The sequence below is a fragment of the Rhinoraja longicauda genome, unplaced genomic scaffold (genome assembly GCF_053455715.1).
Source record: "Rhinoraja longicauda isolate Sanriku21f unplaced genomic scaffold, sRhiLon1.1 Scf000427, whole genome shotgun sequence".
In the NCBI taxonomy this organism is placed as follows: domain Eukaryota; kingdom Metazoa; phylum Chordata; class Chondrichthyes; order Rajiformes; family Arhynchobatidae; genus Rhinoraja; species Rhinoraja longicauda.
The window spans coordinates 42,753-68,710 of record NW_027601644.1 but is presented as its reverse complement, the minus strand read 5'-3'; the positions used below and the strand labels follow the sequence as shown (position 1 = coordinate 68,710).

Sequence of the window (25,958 nt, the reverse complement as noted above, 5' to 3'; positions counted from 1 at the left end):
AGGCTGTTTGGGTGGAACTCAGAAATGAGAAAGGTTTAGCAACACTTATAGGGGTGTATTATAGACCGCCAAATAGGGAACGAGAATTGGAAGAGCAAATATGTAAGGAGATAGCAGATATTAGTAGTAAGCACAGAGTGGTGATTGTGGGTGATTTCAATTTTCCGTATATAGACTGGGAATCACATTCTGTTAAAGGGCTGGATGGTTTGGAGTTTGTAAAATGTGTGCAGGATAGTTTTTTGCAGCAATACGTAGAGGTGCCTACCAGAGAAGGGGCAGTGTTGGACCTCCTGTTAGGAAATGAGATGGGTCAGGTGACGGAGGTATGTGTTGAGGAGCACTTTGGGTCTAGTGATCATAATGCCATTAGTTTCAATATCATTATGGAGAAGGTCAAATCTGGACCAAGGGTTGAGATTTTGGATTGGAGAAAGGCTAATTTTGAGGAGATGAGAAAGGATTTAAAAGGAGTGAAATGGAAATTGTTGTTTTATGAAAAGGATATAATAGAGAAATGGAGGATATTTAAAGGTGAAATTTTGAGAGTACAGAGTCTTTATGTCCCTGTTCGGTGGAAAGGAAAGAATAATAATTTGAAAGAGCCGTGGTTTTCCAGGGAAATTGGACACTTGGTTCGGAAAAAGAGGGAGATATACAATAAATATAAGCGGCAGGGAGTAAATGAGGTTCTTGAGGAATATAAAGAATGTAAAAGGAATCTTAAGAAGGAAATTAGAAAAGCGAAAAAAAGATATGAGGCTGCTTTGGCAAGTAATGTAAAAGTAAACCCCAAGGGGTTCTACAGATATGTCAATAGCAAAAGGATAGTGAGGGATAAAATTGGTCCATTAGAGAGTCAGAGTGGACAGCTATGTGCTGAGCCGGAAGAAATGGGGGAGATATTAAACAATTTCTTTTCTTCGGTATTTACCGAGGAGAAGGATATTGAATTATGTGAGGTAAGCGAAACAAGTAGAGTAGTGATGGAAATTAGGAGGATTAAAGAAGAGGAGGTACGGACACTTTTGAAGAATATAAAAGTGGATAAGTCTCCAGGTCCTGATAGGATATTCCCTAGGACATTGAGGGAAGTTAGTGCAGAAATAGCAGGGGCTATGACGGAAATATTTCAAACGTCATTAGAAACAGGGATGGTGCCGGAAGATTGGCGCATTGCGCATGTTGTGCCGTTGTTTAAAAAAGGTTCTAAAAGTAAACCTAGCAATTATAGACCTATTAGTTTGACGTCTGTGGTGGGAAAATTAATGGAAAAGATACTTAGGGACAATATATATAATTATTTGGATAATCAAGGCCTGATTAGAAACAGTCAACATGGATTTGTGCCTCGAAGGTCATGTTTGACTAATCTTCTTGAATTTTTTGAAGAGGTTACCAGGGAAATTGATAAGGGCAAGGCTGTGGATGTTGTCTATATGGACTTCAGTAAGGCATTTGACAAGGTTCCACATGGAAGGTTGATTAAGAAGGTTAAATCGTTGGGTATTAATAGTGAGGTTGCAAGATGGATTCAACAATGGCTGAATGGGAGATACCAGAGGGTAACGGTTGACAATTGTATGTCAGGTTGGAGGCCAGTGTCTAGTGGAGTGCCCCAAGGATCTGTGTTGGGTCCACTGTTGTTTGTCATTTACATTAATGATCTGGATGATGGTGTGGCAAATTGGATTAGTAAATATGCAGATGATACTAAGATAGGTGGAGTAGTTGATAGTGAGGTAGATTTTCAAAGTCTACAGAGAGACTTGGGCCTTTTGGAAGGGTGGGCTGAAAGATGGCAGATGGAGTTTAATGCTGATAAGTGTGAGGTGCTGCAATTTGGTAGGACAAATCAAAATAGGACGTACAGGGTAAATGGTAGGGAATTGAGGAATGCAGTGGAACAGAGGGATCTGGGAATAACTGTGCATTGTTCCCTGAAGGTGGAATCTCATGTGGATAGGGTGGTGAAGAAGGCGTTTGGTATGCTTGCCTTTATAAATCAGAGCATCGAGTATAGAAGTTGGGATGTAATGTTGAAATTGTACAGGGCATTGGTGAGGCCGAATCTGGAGTATGGTGTGCAGTTCTGGTCGCCAAATTATAGGAAGGATGTCGACAAAATGGAGAGGGTACAGAGGAGATTTACTAGAATGTTGCCTGGGTTTCAGCACTTAGGCTACAGAGAGAGGTTGAAAAGGTTGGGTCTTTATTCTTTGGAGCGTAGAAGGTTGAGGGGGGACTTGATAGAGGTTTTTAAAATTTTGAGAGGGACGGACAGAGTTGACGTGGGTAGGCTTTTCCCTTTGAGAGTGGGGAAGATTCCAACAAAGGGACATAGCTTCAGAATTGAGGGACAAAGGTTTAGGGGTAACATGAGGGGGAACTTCTTTACTCAGAGGGTTGTGGCTGTATGGAATGGACTTCCGGTGGAAGTGGTGGAGGCTGGCTCGATTTTATTATTTAAGAGTAAATTGGATAGATATATGGATAGGAGGGGATTGGAGGGTTATGGTCTGAGTGCAGGTAGATGAGACTAGGTCAGGGAGAATGGTCGGCGTGGACTGGTAGGGCCGGACAGGCCTGTTTCCATGCTGTAGTTGTTATATGTTATATGTTATGTATGTAACTCGTCGTGTCCTGAGAGTTACATACGTAAGATGCCATTGGAAATCATGAAAAATTAATATTTTTCTGATCGATATTCATTTGTTTCTATGATGCTCGAGCCAAGTAAAAAAAAATACATGTCCAAAAATTCTTAACTCAACATACTTCAAAGCAAAGGAGACATACTGTGCTTACTTAGTTCTCCGTGTCCAAATCATTACGTACATAAGCAGGCATCATTAACACAGTGTTTTCATGTATTGTGGGTCTGTCAACATATAAAGACATTTACAATGCTGTCATGAAAGAACCCGGGGGTAAGTGTAGTTTGTCAGTTTTCTGCTGACGGAGCTGCAACCTGATGACCTTTCGTGTCTTCGCAACGTCTGCTGGTTACGTACAGGAGACGTTCAATGTAATTATAAATATATAAACATTGTTTATTAAAATCATATTATGAAATTGGGATTAATGATTTGAGTCCTTGGCAAGAATGTCCATGACAATGAAGAAGGGTCTCGACCCGAAACGTCACCCATTCCTTCTCTCCCGAGATGCTGCCTGACCTGCTGAGTTACTCCAGCACTTTGTGAATATGTCCATGACAATGGTTGGTGCTGTCAGATTAGAGGGTGTTGCATGAAAGTTGAACGTTCCTTGATTTCGTAAAGCCAATTATTTTAATTTGAAGATTGCAATGTTGCAATACAACTTAATCCTGCTGCCCTGGCAGAACCAGAAAGGCAAGCACAATCATTGAGACAAATAAAGTAGGCATGCAGATGCAGCAGGCAGTGAAGAAAGCCAATGGTATCTTGCCATTCATTCGTGCCAGGGAGATTGTCAGCTGTCAACCCCTTGTGTCGATAACCAAATCTGCAGTGGATCAATAGACAATAGACAACAGACAATAGGTGCAGGAGGAGGCCATTCGGCCCTTCGAGCCTGTACGCACCGCCATTCAATGTGATCATGGCTGACCATTCTCAATCAGTACCCCGTTCCTGCCTTCTCCCCATACCCCCTGACTCCGCTATCCTTAAGAGCTCTATCCAGCTCTCTCTTGACGATCTAGTTCTCTCTCTATCTCGAGCTCTATCCTTAAGAGCTCTATCCAGCTCTCTCTTGAAAGCATCCAACGAACTGGCCTCCACTGCCTTCTGAGGCAGAGAATTCCACACCTTCACCACTCTCTGACTGAAAAAGTTCTTCCTCAACTCCGTTCTAAATGGCCTACCCCTTATTCTTAAACTGTGGCCCCTGGTTCTGGACTCCCCCAACATTGGGAACATGTTTCCTGCCTCTAACGTGTCCAACCCCTTAATAATCTTATACGTTTCGATAAGATCTCCTCTCATCCTTCTAAATTCCAGTGTATACAAGCCTAGTCGCTCCAGTCTTTCAACATATGACAGTCCCGCCATTCCAGGGATTAACCTGGTGCACGCCCTCAATAGCAAGAATATCCTTCCTCAAATTTGGAGACCAAAACTGCACACAGTACTCCAGGTGCGGTCTCACAACTGCAACTGCAACTGCAGAAATACAACTGCAGAAGGACCTCTTTGCTCTTATACTCAAACTAGGAGACCAAAACTGCACACAGTGCTCCAGGTGTTGCATGAAAGTTGAACGTTCCTTGATTTCGTAAAGCCAATTATTTTAATTTGAAGATTGCAATGTTGAAATACAGTTCTTATTCCTTCTTCCCTGGCAGAACCAGAAAGACAAAAACAACCATTGAGACAAATAAAGTAGGCATGCAGGTGCAGCAGGCAGTGAAGAAAGCCAATGGTATGTTAGCATTCATAGCGAGGGGATTTGAGTATAGGAGCAGGGAGGTTCTGCTGCAGTTGTACAGGGCATTGGTGAGACCACACCTGGAGTATTGCGTACAGTTTTGGTCTCCTAATCTGAGGAAAGACATTCTTGCCATAGAGGGAGTACAGAGAAGGTTCACCAGATTGATCCCTGGGATGGCAGGACTTTCATATGAAGAAAGACTGGATAGACTCGGCTTGTACTCGCTGGAATTTAGAAGATTGAGGGGGGATCTTATAGAAACTTACAAAATTCTTAAGGGGTTGGACAGGCTAGATGCAGGAAGATTGTTCCCGATGTTGGGGAAGTCCAGAACAAGGGGTCACAGTTTAAGGATAAGGGGGAAGTCTTTTAGGACCGAGATGAGAACGTTTTTTTTCACACAGAGAGTGGTGAATCTGTGGAATTCTCTGCCACAGAAGGTAGTTGAGGCCAGTTCATTGGCTATATGTAAGAGGGAGTTAGATGTGGCCCTTGTGGCTAAAGGGATCAGGGTGTATGGAGAGAAGGCAGGTACGGGATACTGAGATGGATGATCAGCCATGATCATATTGAATGGCGGTGCGTACAGGCTTGAAGGGCCAAATGGCCTACTCCTGCACCTATTTTCTATGTTTCTATGGACATGTATTTTTTTTACTTGGCTTGAGCATCATAGAAGCAAATGAATATCGATTCATATTAATTTTTCATGATTTCCAACGGCATCTCACGTATGTAACTCTCAGGACACGATGCGTTATGTACATGAGCATGATATCTTTGACCCTCCCACATGAATATGTTTAACTAATTTCTCCAATTTGGAAAGGCACATCAAAGGGTGTCCTAGTGCATCAGTCACTGAAAGGAAGCATGCAGGTACAGCAGGCAGTGAAGAAAGCCAATGGAATTTTGGCCTTCATATCAAGAGGAGTTGAGTATAGGGGCAAAGAGGTCCTTCTACAGTTGTACCGGGCCCTGGTGAGACTGCACCTGGAGTACTGTGTGCAGTTTTGGTCTCCAAATTTGAGGAAGGATATTATTGCTATTGAGGGCGTGCAGCGGAGGTTTACTAGGTTAATTCCCGGAATGGCGGGACTATCGTATGTTGAAAGACTGGAGCGACTAGGCTTGTATACACTGGAATCTAGAAGGATCAGAGGGGATCTTATCGAAACGTATAAGATTATTAAGGGGTTGGACACGTTAGAGGCAGGAAACATGTTCCCAATGTTGGGGGAGTCCAGAACAAGGGGCCACAGTTTAAGAATAAGGGGTAGGCCATTTAGAACTGAGATGAGGAATAACATTTTCAGTCAGAGAGTGGTGAATCTGTGGAATTCTCTGCCACAGAAGGTAGTTGAGGCCAGTTCATTGGCTATATTTAAGAGGGAGTTAGATGTGGCCCTTGTGGCTAAAGGGATCAGGGGGTATGGAGAGAAGGCAGGTACAGGATACTGAGTTGGATGATCAGCCATGATCATATTGAATGGTGGTGCGTACAGGCTCGAAGGGCCGAATGGCCTACTCCTGGACCTATTTTTTATGTTTCTATGTTTAAACTAAATTAAACATTGTTCAAATGTAATGATATTAATGACAATTTTATTATAATAATTTTCAATAATACAAACTTAAATAATTTTATTTCAAAAAATCTATTTTCAGAAGCACTGAGCTAAATTGAAAGAACAGAGATACAACTGATAAACTCCATGAAAATAGTTTTTCCAAAGAACATTTCTATTGATTAAAGCAAGATGAAACATCGCATCTTTATATTAATTTTACTTTCAGTAACGTTGGTTTTCATAACAATTGTATTCCAATATAAATATAAGGCTAATATAGATTATTTAAAAAAATCTACAAATGAAAAATGTGTTCAAAGCAGCGTGCAGAATATTCCAAAGGGAATTTGGACAATAAATTCTGCTGGACGTCTTGGCAACCAGATGGGAGAATTTGCATCACTCTATGCTTTGGCAAAGATTAATGGTCACCAGGCCTACATTTTGCCCTCCATGGCCAATTATCTGTCTCCTGTCTTCAAAACTACTCTTCCAACCCTCCATGAAAGTTTGGTCAATAAATTACCCTTTCAACCTTACGGACTCCACGACTGGATGGCTGAGGAGTATCGTAATATTCCAGGGAACTATCGAATGCTCCAGGGATTTCTGTGCTCCTGGACCTTCTTCCATCACCTGCGGGAAGAGATTCTCCACGAGTTCACCTTTCACGACTTCATCACGGAAGAGACAAACGCATATCTGAGACGCATCGGGGGAGAGCGAAAGAATGTGACTTTTGTTGGAGTCCATGTTCGAAGGGGTGATTATGTTGGCATCATGCCTCTTTACAAAGGGGTCGTGGCTGATAAGGGATATTTAGAAAAAGCGATGGGTTACTTCAGAGATAAATACAGGAATGTTATTTTTGTGGTGACAAGTGATGGAATAGATTGGTGCAAGCAGAACATCAATAATTCCAAAAGGGACGTTTTCTTTTCAGATACTTCAAAGAGTCCAGGTGAAGACCTTTCCATTCTTGCTCACTGTAATCACACTATAATAACGTTAGGGACATTTGGTTTCTGGGCAGCTTACCTGGCTGGTGGGGATACTGTTTACCTGGTTAACTACACTACGCCTCATTCACGGTCTCGAAAGATATTTAAGTACGAAACATTTTACTTACCTCAATGGATTGGAATTGCAGCCGACCTCTCACCTGTTCTGGCAAAGATTAAAAAAAACAATCATTAAATTAACCAGGCATTCTGAATTCATAGTGTCCTACAGCATGGAAAGAGGCCCATCAGCCCAACTTGCCCATACCAAACAACACACCCCATCCACATTAGTCACACCCATCTCTCTCACCCTTTCCTATACACCTACCTGTCCAAATGTCTTTTAAATGTTCTCATTGTACATGCCTCAACGACCTCCTCTGCGAGCTCTCTCCATATACCCACCACCCTCAGTATGGAAGACTTTGCCACTATTTGCCATCTATTAATAGTTTAAATGGAACTATTTAAATCTTTCCCCTCTCACCTTACACTGGGTAAAAGACTCTCTGCATTTACCCTATCTGTTCCCCTCATGATCTTATACACCCCTATAGGATCACCCCTCAACCTCCTGTGCTCCATGAAATAAACTCCGAGCCTGCCCAAACTCTCACAACAGCACAAGTCCTCGTAAATCTTCTTTGCTGCCTTTCCATCTTCACGACATCCTCCCTATAGTAGGGGGACCAAAACGGAACAAAATGCTCGAAGATTCAAGAAGCAGCAGATTCGTGAAGTCAGGCAGCTTCTGTGGAGGGAATGGGTAGGGAAAATTGGCTGTCACTCTTTCATCCTATGTCAGTCCTGCCATCCCGGGAATAAACCTGGTGAACCTAATCTGCACTCCCCCAATTGCAATAATGTCCTTCCTCAAATTAGACCAAAATTGAACGCAATACTCCAGGTGTGGTTTCACCAGGGCCCTGTACAGCTGCAGTAGGACCTCCTTGCTCCTATACTCAAATCCTCTCGCAATGAAGACCAACGTGCCATTAGCTTTCTCCACTGCCTGCTGTACCTGCATCCTTAATTTCAGGAAGAAGTATGTAAAATACCAAGACCCATTGGTAGAGTCGACAGTCAGAACCTTTTTTCCCCATGATGGAAATATCAAAGGGCATAGGTTTAAGGTGAAAGGGACAAAGTTGAAAGGACATGTCTGGGCAGGTTTGCACATAGAGTGCATTGGGTGATGAGAACGCACTGTCAGGGTTGGTGCTGGAGGCAGATACGATAGAGGCATTTGGATGGATACGCACATGGATATTCTGAGAATGGATAGATATGCCTTATGTGCTGGCAGATAAGAGGTAGTCTTGGAATCATATTCAGCGCAAACATTCTGTGCTAAAGAAACTGTTCCTAAGTTGTACACTTCTATGTTCTTTGTTGTAAACCCCATGCACCCAAATCCAGGTAATTAATGTGGTGCATTCTCTGGGTCCCAGAACTAATAATAATAATAATAATACATTTTATTTATATAGCGCTTTTCATATACTCAAAGACGCTTTACAGAGATTTAGAGAACATAGTGAAATTAATAAATAGATAAATAAGTAAATAAATAAACGAACAGAGAAAGGAGACAGAAGGTGAGGTGACCTTCAGTGGTTGAAGGCAGTACTGAACAGGTGAGACTTCAGCGATGTTTTGAATGTGGTGAGTGTGGAGGAGTCTCTGTCGGTTTGGGGTAGTGAGTTCCATAGGGTGGGAGCAGCGATGGAGAAAGCCCTGTCCCCCCAGGATCTGAGTTTGGTCCGGATGTGGGGGGATAGGAGATTGGCAGCAGCAGAGCGGAGGGTGCAGGTGGCAGTGTGCCTGTGGAGGAGGTCGGTCAGGTAGGATGGGGCCAGGTTATGGAGGGCTTTGTAGGTTATGAGGAGGATTTTGTACTGGATTCTCTGGGGGATGGGGAGCCAGTGGAGTTTGTAAAGGACGGGGGTGATATGGTCACGGATCGGGGTGTGGGTGAGTAGACGGGCAGCGGAGTTTTGAATGTATTGAAGTTTACTGATGATTTTTGAGGGTGCGCCATAGAGGAGGCTGTTGCAGTAGTCCAGACGGGAGGTGATGAAGGCGTAGATGAGGGTTTCTGCAGCTGTGGAGGAGAGGGATGGACGGAGACGGGCAATGTTTTTGAGGTGGAAGAAGGTTGTCTTTGTGATGTGTTTGATGTGTTTGTCGAAGGAGAGGGTTTGATCAAAGATGATTCCAAGATTCCGGATGTGAGGTGAGGTGGATACTGGGAGACCATCAATGTTGAGGATGAAGTTTTGGGTGGATTTGGTGAGCGTTTTTGGACCAATGATGATGATTTCAGCTTTGTTGCAATTGAGTTTGAGGAAATTTGATTGAAGCCAAGATTTGAGTTTGAGGAAATTTGATTGAAGCCAAGATTTTATTTCAGAACTATACTCAACCTCCCTAGTGCCACCCAAAGAACAATTGTCCACCCTAACTCTCTAACAGGGAAATATTGTGTGACAGCTCTTTTTATTTCATAAGCAAACAAAAAGATGATTATTAATGGATATCATTCTATATACAGTATATAATTTGTATTATATTTGATGTTGTGGGAATTAGCTTCTAAGAAATAAACTTTTGTGTGGCTCTTAATAGAAGTGTTTCATCCATCTACAATTCTAGAAATAAAATCATTGTGAAATATGTCACATTGTACAATGAATGTTTATAATTCCCCAGTTATAAACTGTTTTAATCTCCGAGATTAAGGGTGAGTTCTTCCATTCTAAGCTTTTTGCGACTACGTTTGATTACATTTTGCGACTACGTTTGTTTGCTGGCAGTGGCTGGAACACATGGATGGAGGTGGATGTAGATACAACAGTGGTTTTATGAGATCAAAAACACACATACAATGTGCTGGAGTAACTCAGTGGGTCAGGCAGCATCTCTGGACAACGTGAGCTTCTCTGGGTCTTTCTCTGGTCACTTTTTGGGTCTTCAGAGCAAAAGTTACTAGTTTGCCTAGAAGATTGGCTGACTGGTGGAAGGGAAAATGTGGGGATAATGTTGGTTGGCAGCCTCGTTCTTCAGAAAACGGGGCTTCCCCTCCTCCATTATAGATGAGGCTCTCACTAGGGTCTCTTCTACATCCCGCAGCTCCGCTCTTGCTCCCCCTCCCCCCACTCGCAGCAAGGACAGGTTCCCCCTCGTTCTCACCTTCCACCCCACCAGCCAGCGGATCCAACATATCATCCACCAACATTTCCGTCACCTACAACGGGACCCCACCACTGGCCATATCTTCCCATCCCCTCCCCTCTCTGCGTTCCGCAGAGACCGTTCCCTCCGTAACTCCCTGGTCCACTCGTCCCTTCCTACCCAAACCACCCCATCCCCGGGCACTTTCCCCTGCAACCGCACGAGATGCAACACCTGTCCCTTTACCTCCCCCCTCAACTCTATCCAAGGACCCAAACAGTCTTTCCAGGTGAGACAGAGGTTCACCTGCACCTCCTCCAACCTCATCTATTGCATCCGCTGCTCTAGATGTCAACTTATTTACATCGGCGAAACCAAGCGCAGGCTCGGCGATCGCTTCGCTGAACACCTGCGCTCGGTCCGCGTTGACCAAACTGATCTCCCGGTGGCTGAGCACTTCAACTCCCCCTCCCACTCCCGGTCCGACCTTTCTGTCATGGGCCTCCTCCAGTGGCATAGTGAGACCCACCGGAAATTGGAGGAACAGCACCTCATATTTCGCCTGGGCAGTTTGCAGCCCAGTGGTATGAACATCGACTTCTCCAACTTTAGATAGTCCCTCTGTCCCTCTCTTCCCCTCCCCTTCCCAGATCTCCCTCTATCTTCCTGTCTCCACCTATATCCTTCCTTTGTCCCGCCCCCCCTGACATTAGTCTGAAGAAGGGTCTCGACCCGAAACGTCACCCATTCCTTCTCTCCTGAGATGCTGCCTGACCTGCTGAGTTACTCCAGCACTTTGTGAATAAATCCACCAACCCATTTGACTGGGGAATGGTACGCTGTCGAATGGTGGAGCCGTTCCCAACAGGCGGGCCATGGACGACCGCAGTTCCCACGTGAACCGGTCGGACGTGATGTGACGCGGAACACCAAAGCAGGCATTCCAAGTTGCCACCAGGGCACGACTGAATTTGCGAATCTGTGGGGGGTGGGTCATTAGCAAATTTGCAGATGATACAAAGCTGGGTGGCAGTGTGAACTGTGAGGAAGATGCTATGAGGTTGCAGGGTGACTTGGACAGGTTGTGAGAGAGGGCGGATGGTTGGCAGATGCAGTTTAATGTGGATAAGTGTGAGGTTATCCACTTTGGTGGTAAGAACAGGAAGGCAGATTATTATCTGAATGGTGTCAAGTTAGGAAAAGGGGACGTACAACGAGATCTGGGTGTCCTAGTGCATCAGTCACTGAAAGGAAGCATGCAGGTACAGCAGGCAGTGAAGAAAGCCAATGGAATGTTGGCCTTCATAACAAGAGGAGTTGAGTATAGGAGCAAAGAGGTCCTTCTGCAGTTGTACAGGGCCCTAGTGAGACCGCACCTGGAGTACTGTGTGCAGTTTTGGTCTCCAAATTTGAGGAAGGATATTATTGCTATTGAGGGCGTGCAGCGTAGGTTTACTAGGTTAATTCCCGGAATGGCGGGACTGTCATATGTTGAAAGACTGGAGCGACTAGGCTTGTATACACTGGAATTTAGAAGGATGAGAGGGGATCTTATCGAAACGTATAAGATTATTAAGGGGTTGGACACATTAGAGGCAGGAAACATGTTCCCAATGTTGGGGGAGTCCAGAACAAGGGGCCACAGTTTAAGAATAAGGGGTAGGCCATTTAGAACGGAGATGAGGAAAAACTTTTTCAGTCAGAGAGTTGTGAATCTGTGGAATTCTCTGCCTCAGAGGGCAGTGGAGGCCAATTCTCTGAATACGTTCAAGAGAGAGCTTGGTAGAGCTCTTAAGGACAGCGGAGTCAGGGGGTATGGGGAGAAGGCAGGAACGGGGTACTGATTGAGAATGATCCGCCATGATCACATTGAATGGCGGTCTGTACAGGCTCGAAGGGCCGAATGGCCTACTCCTGCAACTATTGTCTATTGTCTATTGTGGTGACACCTGGTGGCAAACCAAGGGCAGAATGAACCATCGGCTCTAGGGGGCGGTGTCTGGGTGTGGCAGGCACAAGTCACAGGGGGTGTTACCTGAGTCGGTATTTAAGGCCAGGTATCGCCCGAGACTGGGGAAGTGGTGGAGAGCCGTGCTGGGGAGAATAAACACGACTATCGCATGCAACTCGTGTCCCATTAGTTTTTGGCTGGACTCCTTGGCGTTCCTGCTACTAATGTATGTATACACTGTGCACTTCATGTGAACAAGCAAGTTTATTGCTCGCCAGTGTATTAGACAATAAACTAATCTGAATCTGAATCTTTCCATTTACTCTCTTTCAATCTCTTTTATTAATCTTTCAATTTATGATGCGATTTTCTATCACCACATGAATTCCAGACTCGTTCCAGACTCCTTGTTTTTGTAATTTTCTTCAAGGGCATTTCTAACATGTGTGTACACTACAATTCCCAAATATACCCTATCTGTGGCCTTCAGTGATCAATCTTCACACCCCTATGATGTTCACCATCTAGAAAAATGGTACAATGGTTTCATTTTCATTAAAAGCACTAAAGATTGTTAAGCAATGACATGTACTTATTTAGATTCATTCACAAAATGCTGGAGTAACTCAGCGGGTCGGGCAGCATCTCGGGAGAGAAGGAATGGGTGACGTTTCGGGTCGAGACCCTTCTTCAGACTTATTTAGATTCACTTCAACTTCCTTATTACAAAACAAATTTGGCAAAAATCCCATTTAAACTGAGTGAGTGAGATATGCCTTGAAGCATTCAAAGTTGAACGGGTGTAAATATATGTCTCGTGTGTAAATCGTTGCTGCTTTGTTGAATGCTGCTGTTATTGGGACTAACATTTGTATTGGTTTATATTATTGTCAGATGTACCATGATAGATAAAAAGGCTATTATTTGGATACATCCGTAGTTTATGGGAGAATCATTCAGACATCTGTAAACAGTGGGGAAGAATTTGTTCTTGAATCTGGAGGTATGATTATGTTGGCTGCTTTTTCAGGGCAGAATGACAGACAGATGAGGAGGGTAGAGGCAAACACAGAGAGTCAGAGAGTCCCACTGTAAAGGAAATTGGTAATTACCTCAAGATTCAAACTACAGTGCCTGTCATACTCTTTAATATTGACTATCGTTCACCGCTGTCTCATCTCTGCACACAATTATTCCCTCTGTTTTCCAGAAATAGGTTAATTGGAAATAAATGTACCATGACCACACCTTTGATGTGTCTTTCCAAACCCGACTTTGCTTGGAGAAATTAGTTGCACATATTCATGTGGGAGGGTCAAAAATATCATGCTCATGTATGTAACTCGTCGTGTCCTGAGAGTTACATACGTAAGATGCCATTGGAAATCATGAAAAATTAATATTTTTCTGATCGATATTCATTTGTTTCTATGATGCTCGAGCCAAGTAAAAAAAAATACATGTCCAAAAATTCTTAACTCAACATACTTTAAAGCAAAGGAGACAGACATACTGTGCTTACTTAGTTCTCCGTGTCCAAATCGTTACGTACATAAGCAGGCATCATTAACACACTGTTTTCATGTATTGTGGGTCTGTCAACATATAAAGACATTTACAATGCTGTCATGAAAGAACCCGGGGGTAAGTGTAGTTTGTCAGTTTTCTGCTGACGGAGCTGCAACCTGATGACCTTTTGTGTCTTCGCAACGTCTGCTGGTTACGTACAGGAGACGTTCAATGTAATTATAAATATATAAACATTGTTTATTAAAATCATATTATGAAATTGGGATTAATGATTTGAGTCCTTGGCAAGAATGTCCATGACAATGAAGAAGGGTCTCGACCCGAAACGTCACCCATTCCTTCTCTCCCGAGATGCTGCCGAGTTACTCCAGCACTTTGTGAATATGTCCATGACAATGGTTGGTGCTGTCAGATTAGAGGGTGTTGCATGAAAGTTGAACGTTCCTTGATTTCGTAAAGCCAATTATTTTAATTTGAAGATTGCAATGTTGCAATACAACTTAATCCGGTTTCCCTGGCAGAACCAGAAAGGCAAGCACAATCATTGAGACAAATAAAGTAGGCATGCAGATGCAGCAGGCAGTGAAGAAAGCCAATGGTATCTTGCCATTCATTCGTGCCAGGGAGATTGTCAGCTGTCAACCCCTTGTGTCGATAACCAAATCTGCAGTGGATCAATAGACAATAGACAACAGACAATAGGTGCAGGAGGAGGCCATGCTGATCCGGTTTTTCGCCTCTCCCAAGAGATCACTCAGTTCTTTTGGGTGGGCGGTTGGAGCGGTTGGAGTAGCAGCTGGGCGGTAGGTTTAGTAACCGAGCGCGGGGCTTTGTTTGGAGAGTATGACTGCCAGGGCAGTTTTTTGTTCTGGGTGTCAGATGTGGGGAATCTGGGAGTCTGATAGTCTTCCAGACATCCACATCTGCGCCAGGTGTGACGAGATGGGGCTCCTAAGGGACCGTATTAGGAACCTGGAGCGGCAGATTGATGACCTCCGTCTGATCAGGGAGAGTGAGGAGGTTATAGATAGGAGTTACAGAGAGGTGGTCACTCCTAGACCACGGGAGGTAGACAAGTGGGTCACTGTTAGGGGGGGCAAGGAACAGAGGCAGGGACTAGGGAGTACCCCGGTGGCTGTACCCCTTGGAAATAAGTACTCCTGTTTAAGTACTGTTGGGGGGGACAGCCTACCTGGGGGCAACGACGGTGCCCGGGCCTCTGGCAAGGAGTCCGGCCCTGTTGCTCAGAAGGGTAGGGAAAGGAAGAGGAGAGCAGTAGTAATAGGGGACTCTATAGTGAGGGGGTCAGATAGGCGTTTCTGTGGACGCAGTAGGGAGACCCGGATGGTGGTTTGCCTCCCTGGTGCCGGTGTCCGGGATGTGTCTGAGCGTGTCCAGGATATCCTGAAAGGGGAGGGAGAGGAGCCAGAGGTCGTGGTACATATAGGTACCAACAATATAGGTAGGATAAGGGAAGAGGTCCTGAAAGGAGAATTCAGGGGGCTAGGAAGAGAGTTAAAAAAAAGGACTTCCAAAGTAATAATCTCAGGCTTGCTGCCTGTGCCACGCGATAGTGAGAATAGGAATGGAGTGAGGTGGAGGATAAATACGTGGCCGAGGAACTGGTGCAGGGAGCAGGGTTTCAAGTTTCTGGATCATTGGGACCTCTTCTGGGGGAAGTATGACCTGTACAAAAAGGACGGGTTGCATCTGAACCCGAGGGGAACCAATATCCTGGCGGGGAGATTTGCTAAAATAACTGCGGAGACTTTAAACTAGTACGGTTGGGGGGAGGGACTCAAACACAGATAGCTAATAGGCAGTGTGTGAGGCAGGAGGCAGAAAAGGGAAACACTCAGACCCAATATGTAGGAGAGAAAGAAGGGAAAAGAAATAAACTGAGAATAAGAAATGATGGGTCCCTTAAATGTGTATATTTTAATGCTAGGAGCATTGTAAGAAAGGTGGATGAGCTTAGAGCCTGGATTGACATCTGGAAGTATGATGTTGTGGCGATCAGTGAAACATGGTTGCAGGAGGGTTGCGATTGGCAATTAAATATTCCAGGATTTCATTGTTTCAGATGTGATAGAATCGGAGGGGCAAGAGGTGGGGGTGTTGCATTGCTTGTCAGGGAGGATATCACAGCAGTGCTTTGGCAGGACAGACTAGAAGGCTCGATTAAGGAGGCTGTTTGGGTGGAACTCAGAAATGAGAAAGGTTTAGCAACACTTATAGGGGTGTATTATAGACCGCCAAATAGGGAACGAGAATTGGAAGAGCAAATATGTAAGGAGATAGCAGATATTAGTAGTAAGCACAGAGTGGTGATTGTGGGTGATTTCAATTTTCCGTATATAGACTGGGAATCACATTCTGTTAAAGGGCTGGATGGTTTGGAGTTTGTAAAATGTGTGCAGGATAGTTTTTTGCAGCAATACGTAGAGGTGCCTACCAGAGAAGGGGCAGTGTTGGACCTCCTGTTAGGAAATGAGATGGGTCAGGTGACGGAGGTATGTGTTGAGGAGCACTTTGGGTCTAGTGATCATAATGCCATTAGTTTCAATATCATTATGGAGAAGGTCAAATCTGGACCAAGGGTTGAGATTTTGGATTGGAGAAAGGCTAATTTTGAGGAGATGAGAAAGGATTTAAAAGGAGTGAAATGGAAATTGTTGTTTTATGAAAAGGATATAATAGAGAAATGGAGGATATTTAAAGGTGAAATTTTGAGAGTACAGAGTCTTTATGTCCCTGTTCGGTGGAAAGGAAAGAATAATAATTTGAAAGAGCCGTGGTTTTCCAGGGAAATTGGACACTTGGTTCGGAAAAAGAGGGAGATATACAATAAATATAAGCGGCAGGGAGTAAATGAGGTTCTTGAGGAATATAAAGAATGTAAAAGGAATCTTAAGAAGGAAATTAGAAAAGCGAAAAAAAGATATGAGGCTGCTTTGGCAAGTAATGTAAAAGTAAACCCCAAGGGGTTCTACAGATATGTCAATAGCAAAAGGATAGTGAGGGATAAAATTGGTCCATTAGAGAGTCAGAGTGGACAGCTATGTGCTGAGCCGGAAGAAATGGGGGAGATATTAAACAATTTCTTTTCTTCGGTATTTACCGAGGAGAAGGATATTGAATTATGTGAGGTAAGCGAAACAAGTAGAGTAGTGATGGAAATTAGGAGGATTAAAGAAGAGGAGGTACGGACACTTTTGAAGAATATAAAAGTGGATAAGTCTCCAGGTCCTGATAGGATATTCCCTAGGACATTGAGGGAAGTTAGTGCAGAAATAGCAGGGGCTATGACGGAAATATTTCAAACGTCATTAGAAACAGGGATGGTGCCGGAAGATTGGCGCATTGCGCATGTTGTGCCGTTGTTTAAAAAAGGTTCTAAAAGTAAACCTAGCAATTATAGACCTATTAGTTTGACGTCTGTGGTGGGAAAATTAATGGAAAAGATACTTAGGGACAATATATATAATTATTTGGATAATCAAGGCCTGATTAGAAACAGTCAACATGGATTTGTGCCTCGAAGGTCATGTTTGACTAATCTTCTTGAATTTTTTGAAGAGGTTACCAGGGAAATTGATAAGGGCAAGGCTGTGGATGTTGTCTATATGGACTTCAGTAAGGCATTTGACAAGGTTCCACATGGAAGGTTGATTAAGAAGGTTAAATCGTTGGGTATTAATAGTGAGGTTGCAAGATGGATTCAACAATGGCTGAATGGGAGATACCAGAGGGTAACGGTTGACAATTGTATGTCAGGTTGGAGGCCAGTGTCTAGTGGAGTGCCCCAAGGATCTGTGTTGGGTCCACTGTTGTTTGTCATTTACATTAATGATCTGGATGATGGTGTGGCAAATTGGATTAGTAAATATGCAGATGATACTAAGATAGGTGGAGTAGTTGATAGTGAGGTAGATTTTCAAAGTCTACAGAGAGACTTGGGCCTTTTGGAAGGGTGGGCTGAAAGATGGCAGATGGAGTTTAATGCTGATAAGTGTGAGGTGCTGCAATTTGGTAGGACAAATCAAAATAGGACGTACAGGGTAAATGGTAGGGAATTGAGGAATGCAGTGGAACAGAGGGATCTGGGAATAACTGTGCATTGTTCCCTGAAGGTGGAATCTCATGTGGATAGGGTGGTGAAGAAGGCGTTTGGTATGCTTGCCTTTATAAATCAGAGCATCGAGTATAGAAGTTGGGATGTAATGTTGAAATTGTACAGGGCATTGGTGAGGCCGAATCTGGAGTATGGTGTGCAGTTCTGGTCGCCAAATTATAGGAAGGATGTCGACAAAATGGAGAGGGTACAGAGGAGATTTACTAGAATGTTGCCTGGGTTTCAGCACTTAGGCTACAGAGAGAGGTTGAAAAGGTTGGGTCTTTATTCTTTGGAGCGTAGAAGGTTGAGGGGGGACTTGATAGAGGTTTTTAAAATTTTGAGAGGGACGGACAGAGTTGACGTGGGTAGGCTTTTCCCTTTGAGAGTGGGGAAGATTCCAACAAAGGGACATAGCTTCAGAATTGAGGGACAAAGGTTTAGGGGTAACATGAGGGGGAACTTCTTTACTCAGAGGGTTGTGGCTGTATGGAATGGACTTCCGGTGGAAGTGGTGGAGGCTGGCTCGATTTTATTATTTAAGAGTAAATTGGATAGATATATGGATAGGAGGGGATTGGAGGGTTATGGTCTGAGTGCAGGTAGATGAGACTAGGTCAGGGAGAATGGTCGGCGTGGACTGGTAGGGCCGGACAGGCCTGTTTCCATGCTGTAGTTGTTATATGTTATATGTTATGTATGTAACTCGTCGTGTCCTGAGAGTTACATACGTAAGATGCCATTGGAAATCATGAAAAATTAATATTTTTCTGATCGATATTCATTTGTTTCTATGATGCTCGAGCCAAGTAAAAAAAAATACATGTCCAAAAATTCTTAACTCAACATACTTCAAAGCAAAGGAGACATACTGTGCTTACTTAGTTCTCCGTGTCCAAATCATTACGTACATAAGCAGGCATCATTAACACAGTGTTTTCATGTATTGTGGGTCTGTCAACATATAAAGACATTTACAATGCTGTCATGAAAGAACCCGGGGGTAAGTGTAGTTTGTCAGTTTTCTGCTGACGGAGCTGCAACCTGATGACCTTTCGTGTCTTCGCAACGTCTGCTGGTTACGTACAGGAGACGTTCAATGTAATTATAAATATATAAACATTGTTTATTAAAATCATATTATGAAATTGGGATTAATGATTTGAGTCCTTGGCAAGAATGTCCATGACAATGAAGAAGGGTCTCGACCCGAAACGTCACCCATTCCTTCTCTCCCGAGATGCTGCCTGACCTGCTGAGTTACTCCAGCACTTTGTGAATATGTCCATGACAATGGTTGGTGCTGTCAGATTAGAGGGTGTTGCATGAAAGTTGAACGTTCCTTGATTTCGTAAAGCCAATTATTTTAATTTGAAGATTGCAATGTTGCAATACAACTTAATCCTGCTGCCCTGGCAGAACCAGAAAGGCAAGCACAATCATTGAGACAAATAAAGTAGGCATGCAGATGCAGCAGGCAGTGAAGAAAGCCAATGGTATCTTGCCATTCATTCGTGCCAGGGAGATTGTCAGCTGTCAACCCCTTGTGTCGATAACCAAATCTGCAGTGGATCAATAGACAATAGACAACAGACAATAGGTGCAGGAGGAGGCCATTCGGCCCTTCGAGCCTGTACGCACCGCCATTCAATGTGATCATGGCTGACCATTCTCAATCAGTACCCCGTTCCTGCCTTCTCCCCATACCCCCTGACTCCGCTATCCTTAAGAGCTCTATCCAGCTCTCTCTTGACGATCTAGTTCTCTCTCTATCTCGAGCTCTATCCTTAAGAGCTCTATCCAGCTCTCTCTTGAAAGCATCCAACGAACTGGCCTCCACTGCCTTCTGAGGCAGAGAATTCCACACCTTCACCACTCTCTGACTGAAAAAGTTCTTCCTCAACTCCGTTCTAAATGGCCTACCCCTTATTCTTAAACTGTGGCCCCTGGTTCTGGACTCCCCCAACATTGGGAACATGTTTCCTGCCTCTAACGTGTCCAACCCCTTAATAATCTTATACGTTTCGATAAGATCTCCTCTCATCCTTCTAAATTCCAGTGTATACAAGCCTAGTCGCTCCAGTCTTTCAACATATGACAGTCCCGCCATTCCAGGGATTAACCTGGTGCACGCCCTCAATAGCAAGAATATCCTTCCTCAAATTTGGAGACCAAAACTGCACACAGTACTCCAGGTGCGGTCTCACAACTGCAACTGCAACTGCAGAAATACAACTGCAGAAGGACCTCTTTGCTCTTATACTCAAACTAGGAGACCAAAACTGCACACAGTGCTCCAGGTGTTGCATGAAAGTTGAACGTTCCTTGATTTCGTAAAGCCAATTATTTTAATTTGAAGATTGCAATGTTGAAATACAGTTCTTATTCCTTCTTCCCTGGCAGAACCAGAAAGACAAAAACAACCATTGAGACAAATAAAGTAGGCATGCAGGTGCAGCAGGCAGTGAAGAAAGCCAATGGTATGTTAGCATTCATAGCGAGGGGATTTGAGTATAGGAGCAGGGAGGTTCTGCTGCAGTTGTACAGGGCATTGGTGAGACCACACCTGGAGTATTGCGTACAGTTTTGGTCTCCTAATCTGAGGAAAGACATTCTTGCCATAGAGGGAGTACAGAGAAGGTTCACCAGATTGATCCCTGGGATGGCAGGACTTTCATATGAAGAAAGACTGGATAGACTCGGCTTGTACTCGCTGGAATTTAGAAGATTGAGGGGGGATCTTATAGAAACTTACAAAATTCTTAAGGGGTTGGACAGGCTAGATGCAGGAAGATTGTTCCCGATGTTGGGGAAGTCCAGAACAAGGGGTCACAGTTTAAGGATAAGGGGGAAGTCTTTTAGGACCGAGATGAGAACGTTTTTTTTCACACAGAGAGTGGTGAATCTGTGGAATTCTCTGCCACAGAAGGTAGTTGAGGCCAGTTCATTGGCTATATGTAAGAGGGAGTTAGATGTGGCCCTTGTGGCTAAAGGGATCAGGGTGTATGGAGAGAAGGCAGGTACGGGATACTGAGATGGATGATCAGCCATGATCATATTGAATGGCGGTGCGTACAGGCTTGAAGGGCCAAATGGCCTACTCCTGCACCTATTTTCTATGTTTCTATGGACATGTATTTTTTTTACTTGGCTTGAGCATCATAGAAGCAAATGAATATCGATTCATATTAATTTTTCATGATTTCCAACGGCATCTCACGTATGTAACTCTCAGGACACGATGCGTTATGTACATGAGCAAGATATCTTTGACCCTCCCACATGAATATGTGTAACTAATTTCTCCAATTTGGAAAGGCACATCAAAGGGTGTCCTAGTGCATCAGTCACTGAAAGGAAGCATGCAGGTACAGCAGGCAGTGAAGAAAGCCAATGGAATTTTGGCCTTCATATCAAGAGGAGTTGAGTATAGGGGCAAAGAGGTCCTTCTACAGTTGTACCGGGCCCTGGTGAGACTGCACCTGGAGTACTGTGTGCAGTTTTGGTCTCCAAATTTGAGGAAGGATATTCTTGCTATTGAGGGCGTGCAGCGGAGGTTTACTAGGTTAATTCCCGGAATGGCGGGACTATCGTATGTTGAAAGACTGGAGCGACTAGGCTTGTATACACTGGAATCTAGAAGGATCAGAGGGGATCTTATCGAAACGTATAAGATTATTAAGGGGTTGGACACGTTAGAGGCAGGAAACATGTTCCCAATGTTGGGGGAGTCCAGAACAAGGGGCCACAGTTTAAGAACTGAGATGAGGAATAACATTTTCAGTCAGAGAGTGGTGAATCTGTGGAATTCTCTGCCACAGAAGGTAGTTGAGGCCAGTTCATTGGCTATATTTAAGAGGGAGTTAAATGTGGCCCTTGTGGCTAAAGGGATCAGGGGGTATGGAGAGAAGGCAGGTACAGGATACTGAGTTGGATGATCAGCCATGATCATATTGAATGGTGGTGCGTACAGGCTCGAAGGGCCGAATGGCCTACTCCTGCACCTATTTTTTATGTTTCTATGTTTAAACTAAATTAAACATTGTTCAAATGTAATGATATTAATGACAATTTTATTATAATAATTTTCAATAATACAAACTTAAATAATTTTATTTCAAAAAATCTATTTTCAGAAGCACTGAGCTAAATTGAAAGAACAGAGATACAACTGATAAACTCCATGAAAATAGTTTTTCCAAAGAACATTTCTATTGATTAAAGCAAGATGAAACATCGCATCTTTATATTCATTTTACTTTCAGTAACGTTGGTTTTCATAACAATTGTATTCCAATATAAATATAAGGCTAATATAGATTATTTTAAAAAATCTACAAATGAAAAATGTGTTCAAAGCAGCGTGCAGAATATTCCAAAGGGAATTTGGACAATAAATTCTGCTGGACGTCTTGGCAACCAGATGGGAGAATTTGCATCACTCTATGCTTTGGCAAAGATTAATGGTCACCAGGCCTACATTTTGCCCTCCATGGCCAATTATCTGTCTCCTGTCTTCAAAACTACTCTTCCAACCCTCCATGAAAGTTTGGTCAATAAATTACCCTTTCAACCTTACGGACTCCACGACTGGATGGCTGAGGAGTATCGTAATATTCCAGGGAACTATCGAATGCTCCAGGGATTTCCGTGCTCCTGGACCTTCTTCCATCACCTGCAGGAAGAGATTCTCCGCGAGTTCACCTTTCACGACTTCATCACGGAAGAGACAAACGCATATCTGAGACGCATCGGGGGAGAGCGAAAGAATGTGACTTTTGTTGGAGTCCATGTTCGAAGGGGTGATTATGTTCGCATCATGCCTCTTTACAAAGGGGTCGTGGCTGATAAGGGATATTTAGAAAAAGCGATGGGTTACTTCAGAGATAAATACAGGAATGTTATTTTTGTGGTGACAAGTGATGGAATAGATTGGTGCAAGCAGAACATCAATAATTCCAAAAGGGACGTTTTCTTTTCAGATACTTCAAAGAGTCCAGGTGAAGACCTTTCCATTCTTGCTCACTGTAATCACACTATAATAACGTTAGGGACATTTGGTTTCTGGGCAGCTTACCTGGCTGGTGGGGATACTGTTTACCTGGTTAACTACACTACGCCTGATTCACGGTCTCGAAAGATATTTAAGTACGAAACATTTTACTTACCTCAATGGATTGGAATTGCAGCCGACCTCTCACCTGTTCTGGCAAAGATTAAAAAAAACAATCATTAAATTAACCAGGCATTCTGAATTCATAGTGTCCTACAGCATGGAAAGAGGCCCATCAGCCCAACTTGCCCATACCAAACAACACACCCCATCCACATTAGTCACACCCATCTCTCTCACCCTTTCCTATACACCTACCTGTCCAAATGTCTTTTAAATGTTCTCATTGTACATGCCTCAACGACCTCCTCTGCGAGCTCTCTCCATATACCCACCACCCTCAGTATGGAAGACTTTGCCACTATTTGCCATCTATTAATAGTTTAAATGGAACTATTTAAATCTTTCCCCTCTCACCTTACACTGGGTAAAAGACTCTCTGCATTTACCCTATCTGTTCCCCTCATGATCTTATACACCCCTATAGGATCACCCCTCAACCTCCTGTGCTCCATGAAATAAACTCCGAGCCTGCCCAAACTCTCACAACAGCACAAGTCCTCGTAAATCTTCTTTGCTGCCTTTCCATCTTCACGACATCCTCCCTATAGTAGGGGGACCAAAACGGAACAAAATGCTCGAAGATTCAAGAAGCAGCAGATTCGTGAAGTCAGGCAGCTTCTGTGGAGGGAATGGGTAGGGAAAATTGGCTGTCACTCTTTCATCCTATGTCAGTCCTGCCATCCCGGGAATAAACCTGGTGAACCTAATCTGCACTCCCCCAATTGCAATAATGTCCTTCCTCAAATTAGACCAAAATTGAACGCAATACTCCAGGTGTGGTTTCACCAGGGCCCTGTACAGCTGCAGTAGGACCTCCTTGCTCCTATACTCAAATCCTCTCGCAATGAAGACCAACGTGCCATTAGCTTTCTCCACTGCCTGCTGTACCTGCATCCTTAATTTCAGGAAGAAGTATGTAAAATACCAAGACCCATTGGTAGAGTCGACAGTCAGAACCTTTTTTCCCCATGATGGAAATATCAAAGGGCATAGGTTTAAGGTGAAAGGGACAAAGTTGAAAGGACATGTCTGGGCAGGTTTGCACATAGAGTGCATTGGGTGATGAGAACGCACTGTCAGGGTTGGTGCTGGAGGCAGATACGATAGAGGCATTTGGATGGATACGCACATGGATATTCTGAGAATGGATAGATATGCCTTATGTGCTGGCAGATAAGAGGTAGTCTTGGAATCATATTCAGCGCAAACATTCTGTGCTAAAGAAACTGTTCCTAAGTTGTACACTTCTATGTTCTTTGTTGTAAACCCCATGCACCCAAATCCAGGTAATTAATGTGGTGCATTCTCTGGGTCCCAGAACTAATAATAATAATAATAATACATTTTATTTATATAGCGCTTTTCATATACTCAAAGACGCTTTACAGAGATTTAGAGAACATAGTGAAATTAATAAATAGATAAATAAGTAAATAAATAAACGAACAGAGAAAGGAGACAGAAGGTGAGGTGACCTTCAGTGGTTGAAGGCAGTACTGAACAGGTGAGACTTCAGCGATGTTTTGAATGTGGTGAGTGTGGAGGAGTCTCTGTCGGTTTGGGGTAGTGAGTTCCATAGGGTGGGAGCAGCGATGGAGAAAGCCCTGTCCCCCCAGGATCTGAGTTTGGTCCGGATGTGGGGGGATAGGAGATTGGCAGCAGCAGAGCGGAGGGTGCAGGTGGCAGTGTGCCTGTGGAGGAGGTCGGTCAGGTAGGATGGGGCCAGGTTATGGAGGGCTTTGTAGGTTATGAGGAGGATTTTGTACTGGATTCTCTGGGGGATGGGGAGCCAGTGGAGTTTATAAAGGACGGCGGTGATATGGTCACGGATCGGGGTGTGGGTGAGTAGACGGGCAGCGGAGTTTTGAATGTATTGAAGTTTACTGATGATTTTTGAGGGTGCGCCATAGAGGAGGCTGTTGCAGTAGTCCAGACGGGAGGTGATGAAGGCATGGATGAGGGTTTCTGCAGCTGTGGAGGAGAGGGATGGACGGAGACAGGCAATGTTTTTGAGGTGGAAGAAGGCTGTCTTTGTGATGTGTTTGATGTGTTTGTCGAAGGAGAGGGTTTGATCAAAGATGATTCCAAGATTCCGGATGTGAGGTGAGGTGGATACTGGGAGACCATCAATGTTGAGGATGAAGTTTTGGGTGGATTTGGTGAGCGTTTTTGGACCAATGATGATGATTTCAGATTTGTTGCAATTGAGTTTGAGGAAATTTGATTGAAGCCAAGATTTGAGTTTGAGGAAATTTGATTGAAGCCAAGATTTTATTTCAGAACTATACTCAACCTCCCTCTCCCTAGTGCCATCCAAAGAACAATTGTCCACCCTAACTCTCTAACAGAGAAATATTGTGTGACAGCTCTTTTTATTTCATAAGCAAACAAAAAGGTGATTATTAATGGATATCATTCTATATACAGTATATAATTTGTATTATATTTGATGTTGTGGGAATTAGCTTCTAAGAAATAAACTTTTGTGTGGCTCTTAATAGAAGTGTTTCATCCATCTACAATTCTAGAAATAAAATCATTGTGAAATATGTCACATTGTACAATGAATGTTTATAATTCCCCAGTTATAAACTGTTTTAATCTCCGAGATTAAGGGTGAGTTCTTCCATTCTAAGCTCGTTTGTTTACATTTTGCGACTACGTTTGTTTGCTGGCAGTGGCTGGAACACATGGATGGAGGTGGATGTAGATACAACAGTGGTTTTATGAGATCAGAAACACACATACAATGTGCTGGAGTAACTCAGTGGGTCAGGCAGCATCTCTGGACAACGTGAGCTTCTCTGGGTCTTTCTCTGGTCACTTTTTGGGACTTCAGAATGACCCGAAATGTCTCCTGTCGATGTCCTCCAGCGATGCTGCCTGGCCCGCTGACTTACTCCAGCACTTTGTGCATTTTTTGTATCCAGCATCTGCAGTTTCTTGTTTCTAACATATAACATATAACATATAACAACTACAGCACGGAAACAGGCCTGTCCGGCCCTACCAGTCCACCCCG

At 43.7% G+C, this 25,958-nt stretch overlaps 1 protein-coding gene and 1 pseudogene across 1 annotated transcript; both read left to right on the top strand.

Moving 5' to 3' along the window:
- The first annotated feature begins 6,088 nt into the window (after positions 1–6,088).
- LOC144590957 (galactoside alpha-(1,2)-fucosyltransferase 2-like) lies at positions 6,089–8,939 on the top strand. The gene has a single exon (XM_078395324.1). It carries the CDS (start codon positions 6,177–6,179, stop codon positions 7,182–7,184), a length of 1,008 nt encoding a protein of 335 aa, XP_078251450.1. The 5' UTR covers positions 6,089–6,176; the 3' UTR covers positions 7,185–8,939.
- Positions 8,940–21,943: 13,004 nt separating this feature from the next.
- On the top strand, positions 21,944–24,632 carry LOC144590958 (galactoside alpha-(1,2)-fucosyltransferase 2-like; annotated as a pseudogene).
- Positions 24,633–25,958: the final 1,326 nt, after the last annotated feature.

Coding starts and splice junctions, on each gene's coding strand:
- LOC144590957 (XM_078395324.1), top strand. CDS start 6,177: ATGAAACATCGCATCTTTATATTAATTTTACTTTCAGTAACGTTGGTT.